This window comes from Periplaneta americana, chromosome 7 (genome assembly GCF_040183065.1).
Source record: "Periplaneta americana isolate PAMFEO1 chromosome 7, P.americana_PAMFEO1_priV1, whole genome shotgun sequence".
Lineage (NCBI taxonomy): Eukaryota > Metazoa > Arthropoda > Insecta > Blattodea > Blattidae > Periplaneta > Periplaneta americana.
The window spans coordinates 75,678,704-75,693,262 of NC_091123.1; the positions used below are offsets into that span (position 1 = coordinate 75,678,704).

Here is a 14,559-nt window from a genome sequence, read left to right on the forward strand (position 1 = left end):
TTTTCCCTGATATCATGAATGAATTTATCGTAACATTCCTATAGGCCTACGTAATATTTTCAAAAAAGTTTACGGATCTGGGATTGAACTTTGAGTATATTTACTAAATTTTTTCTCAATTTTCCGTTCAGAAATTTGTTTAGAGGGATGTTGGCAGATTCAATTGCCTCACACATAACTGAATAAAACTATTAGTGCGATGTTCGGTCCCTGAGTTTATTGCACCTTTTCAAGAGCGCGCTTGTGTTTTTCTGTGTTTACCTGTCGTGTAACACTATATATTCGTTTGCATGGAATTGAAGTTTTTCAAAGTTTACACATAACATTATCCTAATAGATCCAGATGCTCACCATATCTTGACTTAACATTAACAGCTTTGTTAGAGAGAGAGAGACTGCCTGTTTTTTTTTTTTTTTTTTTTGAAGCACACTTTGTACTCGCACCTTGTTTGTGATGAAGACTTTTTTCGTGCTTGTGCTAATAGCAATGGTTTGTTTCTTCCATCTATAAACACTGATAGGGAACAGTGCACAGTCAGTGTGTCTCGGGAATTTAAGTGGATTATAAGCAGGGATCGAAGCAAGAACCGCACGGGGCGCATTTCCAGTGCGCTGCTGGCATGTTTGTCACGGCCTTAGTAATAATATAATCCGTGGCGTGAACAGTCCATAAAGAGCCGAGGTCGACCAACCGACTGCTGGCCTAAAGTCCACATGCAACAGAGGTGAACGATCATCCAACTAGTACGGAGGTAACGTTTAGTCAGAATGATGTTCCCCTCCCCCCTTAGTCGTTACAGATGGTTTTAACAACCGGATTTCTCTACCCATCGTAGCTCTCCAAATTCATTACTGTATAGCTGGGCACCGGTCCCATACAATGACCGAAATTGCATGAGAAAATTTATTTCTCCATGAGAGCGAGAGTCCAGGCATGATGCCTTAGACCAGTGGTTTTCAACCGTCAGTGATTGAATTTTAGTATTAGTTTTTTCCGTAATTATAAAAAAAAACAGTTTATATTTATATTTAATATCGTTCTGTGGCTGACATAAATGAAGAAGATATATTTGAAGGGTTCAGAACCATAGTGGGCCAAGCGCCATTTATTAAACCGTAGAAAATAAGGGTTAAAATGAAGTTATTACCATAATTTAATGGAAACATATAGCAAGTAATGTAAAGTATACACATTAAAACTAAATGATATGTCAATCTTCATTAAACTATGGTATTCACTTGACTTTAACCTTTGCTTTCTCCGTTTTTAATAAATGGCGCTTGGCCCACTATGGCTCTGAACCCTTCATTTAATGTAATAAACCAACAATTCATCAACTTGATTGAAAGTTTGTCACTACTATCCTAAGGGTCATGAAGAAGATCCTCGGCAAGGGAATGTTTGGATAATTGATCCTTTCACGGAGGACGTGTACTGCCATAGACTCGCTCTGCAGGAGAAAAAAAGTAACTGAACTTACATCTGATGTAATTCTTAACTTCAGATTCAGTCAATCAATCAGTTTTGGTTATCAGCATGTGAAGAATATCCCGATTTCAGCAGAAAAGCATTGAAATTACCAGTGACTTTTTCAACAAGGTATTTATGTGAAAGAACTTTCTCTGCTGTCTGTACAATTAAGACAAAATACAGGAACCGAATGGACGTTGATGCCGACCTCCGTCTTGCTGTATCAACTTTTGATCCAAAAATCGGCAAGATTTTGGCAAATAAGCAACAGCAAAAGTATCATTGAATCCATAAGAATAACTTTCCAGAGAAACAGGATAAATGGATGTGTGAGTGTAAACTTCAAACTACAATCCTGACATGACTGTTCAATTTATAATTTTAAATATCGTTTTATTAACAATTAAGTGTTAAGGTTGTAATTTTTAAAAATAGCGTGTGTTTTTCTATTTTGCCGGTCCCCAACATTTCTGCGTGACCTTTACCGTTCCGCAAGTGTCGAAAGGTTGAAAATCGCTGCCTTAGACCACGACGCTACGGCGGAGAAAGGAAACTTCAGTGCACTAGCCATAACAATAATGTACTTAAAATTGTAAAAATAAAAGCTCCTTACGCCCTGTTGATAAATAAAGCACAATTTTCCGTATAACGCAGAGTACCTTCTAACCCTCGCCGAGTTGCTGAAATATAGAAATAGTAAATTAAACCCTTATTTACATTAAGTGAACTTCATTGCAGCATGTAAATAATTATTACGGATACGCATTATTAAATTTTCATGTCGCATATAGGGACTTGGTTCAGGCAGGTTTAACTATTCACGAACCACGATCATACTGAAAAATATACTGTTTGTTTACATGTAAGACTTTTATGTCAATGAATCTTCCAGAATCTATAGTTGATGTCTATTAAACTTTACGGTTTATGACGGGAGCTTCCGCTGTCCAACGATCAGTATGTTAGCAAGCTCATGCTCTAAAGCAGAAGCGGGCACAATTCGGCTCAATGAGCAGCGTCCCGCTCAGTCAGGAGAAGGAGCAGAGTATGCGCTTGTACGGAAGGCACTGCAAGTAGCTGCTTGGACGTCTCGTAGTTACCACTAGAGAAGGACGCGTATCGAAACATTTAACAGTTTTATTGTACCTAATGCTTAGTTCTATTCAGTTCATCAGCTCATGAGTAGGAAGCACAAACGACATGTGCTAAGTAAATATGTCTAGATACGGTATATTAATTTCATTAGATTAGGATTAGGAAAGAAAATAAATTATTTCCATTTGTGATGATAATTAAATACTCTTTTGACTAATTAATACTTGTAATCATGAAATACAATACGTAGAAGTACACAAAAACTTGATTACGAATACAGCATAAACAATGAATGATAAACAAACTGTAGGTTAAATACAGAAGTAAATTAATAATTATCAATAGGCCTAATCATAAACAAAACATTTGTTCTTGCATATCTTAAATTTCATTCAGCAGATGACGAGGAAGGCGTCTCTTTTCGCTGAATAAGACGCGTTATGTTTGTTGCGATCGATCTTGCACTTGCAATTCGAAGAACTGCAGTGAGATGTTCATCAGTTAAAGTAGCTCTTTTTGGAGATTTATTTATCTTCATTGGAGAAAACAGTTTCTCACACAGATAGTTGAGCCAAACAATGATAACAGTTTTGCAGCCATTTTGTGCATATTTGGTAAACCTGTTTGCGAAAAAGTTAATAAAATTGTGTTAGGCTTTTTCGTGATTCATGCTAAACCCTCAACTCATTATCACATCGAATTGTGAGCAACTCGCACTGAAGATCAGAAGGAACAGCATCAATTAGTGTAGTAGTTGAAGAGGGAGCAGCAAAGACTTTAAGAGCCATTGATAAATCGTGTAGATCTCGAAATCTGATAGAAAATTCTTAAATTAGACTCTCAAGAATATCTGCAAATGCCTGTAATTGACCTTGTGCCAAACTAAATGTTCTCGTTGACAATTTGGGAAAATGGGCTAACTCTCTTTTCAAAATGCGATGCTACCAAAGCTGCCAAACTCAGATTGCAGCGTGGTACAAAGTAATGTGGTGCCATCTAATCTTACACCACAAACTATTATAAGATAAGTCAACAGCTCTCGTCTTTTTCAGGCGTTCATCTCGTTAGCTCAAAGAGCGAGCTCTCTCATTGCCCATCTTTGCTCTAAAGTCAAAAATATATTTAATATGCATGCGGCTCTTGCCTTAAAATGTGCAAAATATGCTCAAAGTATGTACAAATATTGTAGCATTGGATGTATTACCCGAACATTCTGTTTGTGGAACGGCAGTTGTATGTAACTAATACACAGCGCGCCGCTGTAACGTCACCTGTGTAGTACGATCACTTTTTATATTCTAGTCATAGACTATGTCCTTCTCTTTCGCACAGAGTAACAACATAAGATCGCAACGCCGCTGTTTATGTTCCACATACAAAATGTTCACCTAGTACGTGAACTTATTCTTGAGAAGTTGGCTTGCCTCCACGTCTAAAATAAGGGATGAAATGAATTGAGAACCATTATCTAATACCCTCCATAGAAAATATACATTTGTTGTTCTTTTAATATTGAAAAAAAACTATTTTCAAAATCACAGAATGTTGCTAGTGCATACTTAAAAAAACTATAATTGTTCCACAGAAATAAATCTTTAGGTAGGTCTCTGATCGAAGAGTAAAGAAAATGCATGAAGAGAGTCGATAGTTTATCAAGTTCGCTAGTTTGTCTTAATGTAAGTCACCAAAATATTAAGCTAATTCAAAGCAGTTTTTGAGATGTTTAACATTTTTTATGAGGCTGATGTTAAAATGTGTAATAATAAAAATTTTTCAACGCGTCGCAAGAACCCATTAAGAGCCAGGGTCGACAAGCTGACTGCTGGCCTCATGTCTATATGCTCCGCAGAGGTAAACGATCATCCTACCAGAACGGAGGTATCGCGTGGTTAGCACGATGATCCCCCATCCGTTTTAGCTGGTTGTTGTAACCGGATTTCGCTACCTATTGCAGCTCCATAAATACGATGCTGGGTGGGCACCGGTTCCATGCACTGGCCGAAATTTTATTAGAACATGTTTTTTCGCATGGGGACTCGAACCAGAATGTATTCCGTCACGCGAGTCCTAGGTAGGATGCCTTATGCCTCGATGCGACGGCGCGGGACAATAGAATAAATTTATGTTAATTAAATTCAGTTAATTAAAATATTAAAAATGTGGATTTAAATGCAGAATGAAATTAATCTAATTGAATAAAAAATGATGCGTAGAGATAATTAATCAGCATACCAGTAACAGCACAAATGCATGAACTTCCTAACCCAGATGCTCAGTTATATTGCGTGTACAAAATTGCCATTTTCCATCTTTGCGCATGTCCTAACCGGGATACAGTGTTTGGAGGAACAAAAGATTAGTTTGTAGAGTTGAATAATTTTGATAACAATGTAGCGAATAGAGTCCAAGTTTAAACCGTGCATAATAGCGTTATTAGCAGAAGTACAGGGACATCATCTTATTTTTACTTCAATTTTTATTGTACCTGAGTTTTTTTAATGTACTTCACTCTCACCCCTTCTACTAATGAAGTTCAACCGTCCTCCACACAGAACCAAGCCCGGATATGCAGTCAAAGTCGCCTGACGGTCATAGAAAATAGTATTGAGTTAGTGAGTATAGTACGTTCCAGAAATATGGCCGCGTTTTCCAATGAAGAAAGAGCTTTCAATATTGAATCATATTTTCGCACAGATACTGTACGTCTGTTTGCTTACATCACATCCCGGTTTCCCCCACCTTCTTCTGCTCGCCCCTCTGTAAAGGCTAGTGGTTGGGCTGTCTTAGTTCTTTTCTGAAAACATTTTCTGTTAAGAATTGGACTTCTACTTAATATTGTACAACTGTTTAAAATAACTTAAATAAAAAGGCCTCGTTAAGTAATTAACAGTCAGGTTATTTCCCTCCTTTCTACGATCCTGCGACACCACTTGGACGGACAGTAGATAGCAATCTGATTAATTTTATCTTTTCGGATCGGGTAGAAATGAAGATTGAATTTACAGTACGTAAGGTACTCTTTTATAGAGTAGGTACAGAATTATTTCAATACGAGTTACTGATACGAAGGACGAAGTTGAAATTAAGTACAATAGTCTAAAGTGAGATAATATACACAAAAGAACTGAACCCTCTATCGAAATGAACGTCGATCATTTTAAAAAATGTGTTTAAATATTCATATTATGATTATTTTTAAATTTAAATTCACTCTCTATATTGTATGCTAAAGCGCTGTAGACAGTATAATATAAACTGCATAATGAATATGTCCGCATGGAAGCTCAATTCGTGAGTAAAAACACTTATTGTTAATACTTACTTAGTTACAAATGGCTTTTAAGGAACCCGAAGGTTCATTGCCGCCCTCACATAAGCCCGCCATCGGTCCCTATCCTGTGCAAGATTAATCCAGTCTCTATCATCATACCCCACCTCCCTCAAATTCATTTTAATATTATCCTCCCATCTACGTCTCGGCCTCCCTAAAGGTCTTTTTCCCTCCGGTCTCCCAACTAACACTCTATATGCATTTCTGGATTCGCCCATACGTGCTACATGCCCTGCCCATCTCTAACGTCTGGATTTTAAGTTCCTAATTATGTCAGGTGAAGAATACAATGCGTGCAGTTCTGTGTTGTGTAACTTTCTCCATTCTCCTGTAACTTCATCTTAGCCCCAAATATTTTCGTAAGCACCTTATTCTCAAACACCCTTAACCTATATTCCTCTCTCAGAGTGAGAGTCCAAGTTTAACAACCATACAGAACAACCGGTAATATAATTGTTTTGTACTGTAATTTTATTTTAAAAAAACCTAATGAAAATTATTATTAAACTTTAAATCGTGATATTTCTTAGTTTATGTAAATGAATTAGCTACTTTTCTTCCCTCCTATACCTAGTAAAGTGATCTGTATGTATTTTACGCCAATATAATCAAACTCCGGTCGTGGAAGGGGATAACAGTGTTCTCAACTGTTAATCCAAAGGTATAGCCAGGTTAATATTAGAAATGTTAGTAAAAATAAAATGATGTCCCGGTATAATTCGCCCATTTGTTTTGTAGAAAAATAATGCTTAGCCTATTTTGTATTCATTCTGAATACAAAATTCTTACGAAAGTTCAGTGATTTTCTTTTCTACATTGCTGCATTGATGCAGTTAAGTCAAAATTGTTAAATTGTTGTAAAAATATCTGAGAATACTCACTCCTTTGACAGGGCCTTGGGCCAGAACAACCATTGGTTCTTGTGCATTGACCTGCATGACATTTGAGAGGCACGTCAAGCATATAAAGACAGCAATCATTTCAGGGATGTCCATCATCTGCTTGTCGATCTTGATTCGTGGAACTGTTTGGAAGTCAGCATTTGTTACCAATAACTGTTCGCAGTAGACAGTCTATTTCAAGAAGATTCATCCAATGGAAATTCATGCCGCACCTGTCACAAACCTGCAACATACACATTGCAATAATTAGATAGCCTACATCGTGGCTCAGAATCATTATCTTGATTACTCTCGCATTAAGAAAGTAGATTTTACTTCTTGCATTTTCCAGCGATGGTGATTACATTTTTAAGGGCAAGGATGCCAAACATGCGCTTCCTAGAGCGCAAACATTACCATTTCTACTTCTTCTACCTCCTGTCCGCGAATCTGTTTTTATTCTGTTTAGTCAGTCGTTACCTGCAGAACGCAAACATTCAGTGGCGAGCAGTTTACGGAATATTTGGAAATAGCCTGACTACAGTACCAAGATATAGCTTCAGTAAGGAATAGTAATATCAATAAATAATTAAATAAATAAATAAATAAGTAAATAAGTACGTAAGTAAATAAGGAAATAAATAAAGATATAAATAAATAAATAAATAAATAAATAAATAAATAAATAAATAAATAAATAAATAAATAAATAAATAAGTGAATGAATAATTGAATGAATACCTTATACTCTCCAGCAATATCCTTAATATTTGCTCCATTTTCAAGGTGTTGAATAATGATTACTTTGTCAGATGTACCCATACGTGAACGTTTTGTGACATGATGCCTTACCGGTATGTGGGGGCTTGGCTTCTCGTCAGAAAAACAGACCACATTGTACTGTTTTGCTGCTTTCTTTAGATTCAAACACATTCTACTAAATCGGCGGAGCAGTATACTTTTTGACCTTCAATGAAAATACTTTTTTTTTCCCCCTCTTCTTCTCTGTCTCTCTGTGTCTATCTCTCTACCTCTCTGATGTTCAAATTATCCGGAATTTCAGTTTAGAGGAATTCGGACTAGCGGGGTTCTACTGTAGCCTACTTATAAAACGAATTACGTACAATTCAGAATTAATTTATGTCATTAAATATAATTGAGGGATGCTCTGCAATAACAAGGTGTGTAGGCCTACACATACAAGCTTTTAATAGAAAAGAGAGCATTTTCTGCGGACCTCTTGAAAAAGAACTAAGGAAGAAACTAGTGAAGTGCTTTGTATGGCATGTGGCATTATATGCGGCAGAAACATGGATATTACGATGAAGTGAAGAGAAGAAACTACAAGCATTTGAAATGTGGATATGGAAAAGAAACGAGAGTGTGAAATAGACAGAACAAGAAATGAAGCAGTGCTAGAAAGAGTGGGTGAAGAAAGAATAATCCTGAAGTTGATCGGGAAGAGAAAAAGGAATTGGCTGGATCACTAGCTAAGAAGAAACTGGCTACTGAAGGATGCACTGGAAGGAAGGGTGAACGGGAGAAGAGTTCGGGATAGAAGAATATATCAGATGGTAGACGACATTAAGATATATGGATCATATGAGGAAACGAAAAGGAAGGCAGAAAATAGGAAAGATTTGAGAAAGCTGGGTTTGCGGTGAAGTACCTGCTCTTGGACGGAATAATGAATGAATGAAATAAAATGAAATGAATGTACACATGCCTCAGTATAGTCGCTACAATTAATGTATCAAGATAATACATTCAATAAGGGGATTTTGACGAATAATACATGAAATTTACACAAATAAACCATCAGTAAAACTAGTTAAAAACGCAGGTTTGCAAAGGCCTTTCTTTGTTAGTGAAAACAATGTTACTTTTACTTACTGCCAAACATCCATTTCTTACACATATCATGTTATTGCAGAGCACCTTTCAATTGTGCCAGGACCTGTGCATAATTACGTACAAACAAGAACTACATATAACTGGATTAGCCTACGTATATCCCTAGTTACTGTACTTAGGTTAGCCCCTTCTATCGTTTTTATTATTTTGATCATGTTACTTTGGAACACCTGGTATACACGACGCCCATACATGCTTATATACGCACACACGCACGCATACATGCATTTATAAGCCCAATCACATATTATACGCATACTGCATAATCAATACACAAGAGTATCATATTCGTCAGAAGTGAATGGTAAATCCAATAACAGACCCAGTAGGAAGGCGCAGAGGGAATCGAAACCCAGACGTCCTGAGCTTGATTCTGCGATCAGCGGTGAGTCTGCCATTGCAGCATTGAGAGCACTAACTTAATAAAACATAGAAAACTTGTAAAACCATCACGACAACTGTAATACGAGCTAATCCATCCGTGCAAATGGACGAAGCGGAAGTTATTCCTTTGAATGGTGTAAAGACTTCTTGAGTGCATGTCCGAGAATTAGGGCAGTGTGCAGTGTGACTGCGCTGCTTGGAGGTTTAAGCCGGAAGGAATGAGGCACGGCTGGCTCTAGGTGCAGTAGGTAGGGACGAGACCCGCATAAAAAAAAGCAAGTCAAGGTTGAGCATAAGGAGTGTGGGCGATGATCCCGTCTGTACCCACGTATGCAACAACTCGAAACATTAAATTTTATTCTACAGTGCAGGAAAATTTCTTTTTGCCACATTCACTTGTTTATTTTATGTATTTACTCTCATATCACATTTATGTAAATCAAGTGCTCAAAGAAACTGTTGCATATTATTTTATTGCAAACTTATGAAATATGAGGGGGTCAGAAGCAAAGGGGCATAAGTGTACTTAAGTTATTTGTGAGAAAATGTAGTTGAAAGTACTTAAGATTTCGTAAATTCCGTGAAATTTTTTATTTCAATTTTAGTGTGTGATGTGGTTAAAAAATGTATCCCTTCGTCACTAAGGACCATATATTTTAGCTTGCTTTGGATGCACTTAACTCTTGTTCTTAGAAATGTCACTTGTACCCCTTTGCTCCTGACCCTCTCATATGCGATTCATCCATTCGTTTTCTGTCCAGGGGTAGGTCTTTCACTGCAAACTCAGAATTCTCCAATCTTTCCAATTTTCTACCTTGCTCTTAGTTGCGATCCATACATCTTAATGTTGTCTTACTTACTTATGGCTTTTAAGGAACCCGGAGATTCATTGCCGCCCTCACAAAGCCCGCCATCGGTCCCTCTCCTGAGCAAGATTAATCCAATCTCTACAACCATATCCCACCTCCCTCAAATCCATTTGAATATTATCCTCCCATCTACGTCTCGGCCTCCCAAAGATCTTTTTATCTCTGGCCTCCCAACTAGCACTCTATATGCATTTCTGGATTCACCCACACGTGCTGCATGTCCTGCTCATTCAAACGTCTGGATTTAATGTTCCTAATTATGCCAGGTAAAAAATACAATGCGTGCAGTTCTGCGTTGTGTAACTTTCTCCAATCTCCTGTAACTTCATCTCTCTTAGCCCCAAGTATTTTCCTAAGCATCTTATTCTCAAACACCCATAACCTCTGTTCCTCTCTCAAAGTGAGAGTTCAAGTTTCATAACCATAATGTTGTCTACAATCAGATATTTTCTTCTGCCCCGAACTTTTTTCCAGTTCACCCTTTCTTCTAGTTCATCCTTCAGTACCCAGTTTCTTCTTAGCTAGTGACCCAGCCAAATTCCTTTTTCTCTTCCTGATTAGCTTCAGCATTATTCTTTCTTCGCCCACTCTTTCTAGCACTGCTTCATTTCTTATTATGTCTATTCCACACTGTCCATTCTTTTCCATATCCACACTTCAAATCCTTCTAGTCTCTTCTCTTCATTTCATCGTAATGTCCATGTTTCGGCCCCATGTAATGCCACACTTAATACAAAGCACTTCACTAGTCCTTTCTTTTATTATTTTTCCAGAGGTTAGCAGAAAATTCTCCTTTTTATATTAAAAGAAACTTTCTTTGCCATTCATATCCTCCTTTTTATTTCCAGGCAGCAGCTCATATTACCACTTCCAGCACACCCCAAGTATTTGAATCTGTCCACTTCTTCTACTGCTTCATTTCGAATTCGCAAGTTTACCTTCTTTAGTTTTTTCCGATAACCATGGTCTTCGTCTTGTTTGCGTTTATCTTCATTCCATACTGCTCACAGCTGTCCTTTAGCTCCAGTAGCATATCCTTCAGTATCATCTCCTCTTCTGCTAACAACGCCATATCATCAGCAAATCGTATGCACCTTATTCTTCTTCCTCATGCTATATCCCTTCCATGTTCTGAAAACAGTTCTTCACTAAATCCTCTATGTAGATCAGGGCTGGGCACATTACGTGATTCTGAGAAATGAGCGCTGTGTGCTTCAAAGATCGGTCTTGCGAGCGCCGTGACGTATGCATACTGTACGTCATTCAGTATCGGTGCAGTGGTGACTCTGCAGTATGATGGCGAACTTTGAAGACGAAGCTTCCGCTCATACATTAAAGCGGCCCGCTATTCCCAATGCTTTTAATGTACCGGGAGGAGGAGTTCTTTTTCGTAGAGAGCAGTGGATTAGGAAAGTGTTTAATTTGTCATTAAAACACTCCAACTGATATCCAACGGCATTATACTTTACAACATGCTACTGAATATGACATATGTTGGTAACGAACGCCATAAATTAATACAACTTAGAGAAAATGTTTCTCAGGTACATTATATTAGAGTATTATACTATATTATATTATATCATATTATATTATGTGTATGAATTCCATACGAACTTTCCCCAGAAGGAGTTTCCAAGTCTTCAAGGCTAAGCATGTTTGGATCCACTTACACATGCGAGTAGTTTTTTCCTGTCTTGAAAATGTGTAAACCCTGCCTGAGAAGTTGTATGTCAGAAGTTGTAAGTATATTTCGAGATTGAACATGGCTTATTCATTTGTTCCGAACATTGAATGACTTGTGCAAATGAAACGACCTCATGTCTCGGAAAACAATCACGTAGTTATTTTGGTTATTGAGCTTCAAATGGTTTTGTTCAATAGAATTTATTTATTTAAGATTGACACAAGTACGATTTTGTTGAAATAGTCTATTCATGTAAAAGAAAAGTGTAAAAGAGTGTTTATTATTAATTTCCTTCTTTTGTTTCTGAATGCAATCCTTTGTTACATACGTTTATATTATTAATGCCCTACCATTATGTCTGATTGTAATCCTTTATGTTTATATTATTAATAGTCTACCATTATGTAATTGTTAAAGCACTGTGCGTATGGGTTATGTAAATAAGTCTAATGATTTGTATGTGTGCATAGAGCGAAGTTTATTCCATTAAATTAATAAGAGTGTTATAAAGTCTGTACTGTACAATGGATTGATGTAATACAGTATACTTAAAAACTATTATGTACTGACAGACTGAATGACTAGAACAACCGTGGCTCTTGCTATATTAATGCAGGGAAGGTAGCTGTAATGTGAGTCCGCCACTGCGTGAGCGTTCTGCTCCGGCTTGCTTGCTTGGCCGGCTATATGGAGCCGCTCTCATGCCCGGCCCTGATGTAGTTGTAGAACAGGTTAGGTGATAAAGGGTAGTCTTGTACTCTTCTCCCTATTTCTCTTACCTGTGACATTTATTCTCTTATCCCGACTTCGACTCGTTGTTTCATATAAGGATCACTGAATATCCTCGTTGTTTCATATAAGGATCACTGAATATCCTCCTCTTTTTCAAATCCACTTGTTTTTTCCTAAAAAAATTGTTGTATAGGCCTATTATTTTAATGTAAACTTAAAAAGAAGTGTACAATATTTTAGTACAAAAATAAATTTGCATATTTATTCATTATTTTGCAATAAAACAATATGCAACAATTTATTTGATCGCTGTGTTTATTACATACTTTAACTTTCTCATCAAGTAAAAAAAAAAAAAAAAAAAAAGTTCTAAATCTGCAAATTTTCGATTTCGAAACTCTTACGGAAGTATACATTTTTATTATGATACCGCTTTGAAGTAGTGATCAGCGTGTCTGACTGCGAAACTATCGAGCCGGAATCAAATCCTGGTTGAGAGAAGTTGCCTATTTGAATTTATGAGATGTGTATGTCTATGTGTATGTATTTATTCACACTGCAAATGGGTATATACCCTGTGGCAGTGGTAACTAATTACACTCAATAATGACAATAATAAACACAAACAAATATAAATGACACTCGGGAGGAAATTAAACGCAGAATAAATATGGGAAATGAAATGTGTGTTATTATTCGGCTGAGAAGCTTTTATCATCCAGTCTAACTGAAAGTTAGAATTTATAAAACAGTTATATTACCGGTTGTTCTGTATGGTTGTGAAACTTGGACTCTCACTTTGAGAGAGGAACAGAGATTAAGAGTGTTTGAGATTAAGATGCTTAGGGAAATATTTGGGGCTAAAAGGGATGAAGTTACAGGAGAATGGAGAAAGTTACACAACGCAGAGCTGCACGCATTGTATTCTTCACCTGACATAATTAGGAACATTAAATCCAGACGTTTGAGATGGGCAGGGCATATAGCACGTATAGGCGAATCCAGATATGCATATAGAGTGTTAGTTGGGAGGTCGGAGGGAAAAATACCTTTGGGGAGGCCGAGACGTAGATGGGAAGATAATATTAAAATGGATTTGAGGGAGGTGGGATATGATGGTAGAGACTGGATTAATCTTGCTCAGGATAGGGATCAATGCAATGGCGGGCTTATGTGAGGGCGGCAATGAAGCTCCGGGTTCCTTAAAAGCCAGTAAGTAATAATAATAATAATAATAATAATAATAATAATAATAATAATAATAATAATAATAATAATAATAGTAATAGGGAGCATCCTAAATTTAATGAAGCACGATCACTTAAAATAACATTTAAAGTAAATCTAATTTGTATCTTATCCCTAAGTTCAAACTAAAACCCACGAGTATGATATGTTCATACCTGCACAAGTACCTTTCAGCACTACTAATTTCGCTGACAACTCACTCACTGCACTGGAACTACGACACATTTCACTGATTCTATCCTGATTTCACTAACACTTCAAAAATATTTCACTGTTCAAATTCTTTGCACTGCCACTATAAACTATAAAGCTTCACTGACAGAAACACACTTCACTTACACAACACACTTCACTGACACAATACACTTCACACTTGACTGACAACACACTTCTTCACTGATACAACACTTCAATAACAAAAATATCAATTGCACCCTTTAAATAGTGTGTATAATAATATACTACTGTCTATTAGTAAAGTCCCTAAGCCTATTTTAAATACATTTTTGGTTATTGGTGAAGGCTTTAGTAAGTCTGCAGGTAAAGCATTCAAGTCCCTGATAGTACGTTTGAGAAACGAAACTTTCCTGTGTCCGTCCTCTCTGTCCTCTTTCCTTCAATTTATATGAGTGGTCGTTCCTTGAAGAGTAATTTGGGCGGCTGCAATCTATTTTTTATTTCTTTCCAGGCAAGCTCACCTCTGTATGCTTTGACCATTGCGCATAATCGAATTCGCGTTCTCCTGTCCGTGAGTGTGTTCCATTTTAATGGTGAATTATTACGACAACGCTTGAAAGCCCGTTTTTTTTTATCTTTTCCAGTGCCTTTATGTCCTAATATGTAAGGATCCCAACATGCAGCACCATATTCCATTACTGGACTAACTAGTGACTTATATGCAATCTATTTGGATTTATCAGAGCCTTTTCTTAGTACCCTCATCACAA

The 14,559-nt window shown here is 37.0% G+C and overlaps 1 protein-coding gene across 1 annotated transcript in view; it reads right to left on the reverse strand.

The window, feature by feature from the left end:
* The window catches only part of LOC138703208 (carboxylesterase 5A), a 246,886-nt gene that overhangs the window by 108,461 nt on the left and 123,866 nt on the right, over positions 1 to 14,559 (reverse strand). Inside the window, exon 2 of the mRNA XM_069830913.1 lies at positions 6,779 to 7,022. Within this exon, the coding sequence (XP_069687014.1) occupies positions 6,779 to 6,895 (117 nt within the window). The 5' untranslated portion in view covers positions 6,896 to 7,022. The remainder of the gene's footprint in view (positions 1 to 6,778; positions 7,023 to 14,559) is intronic.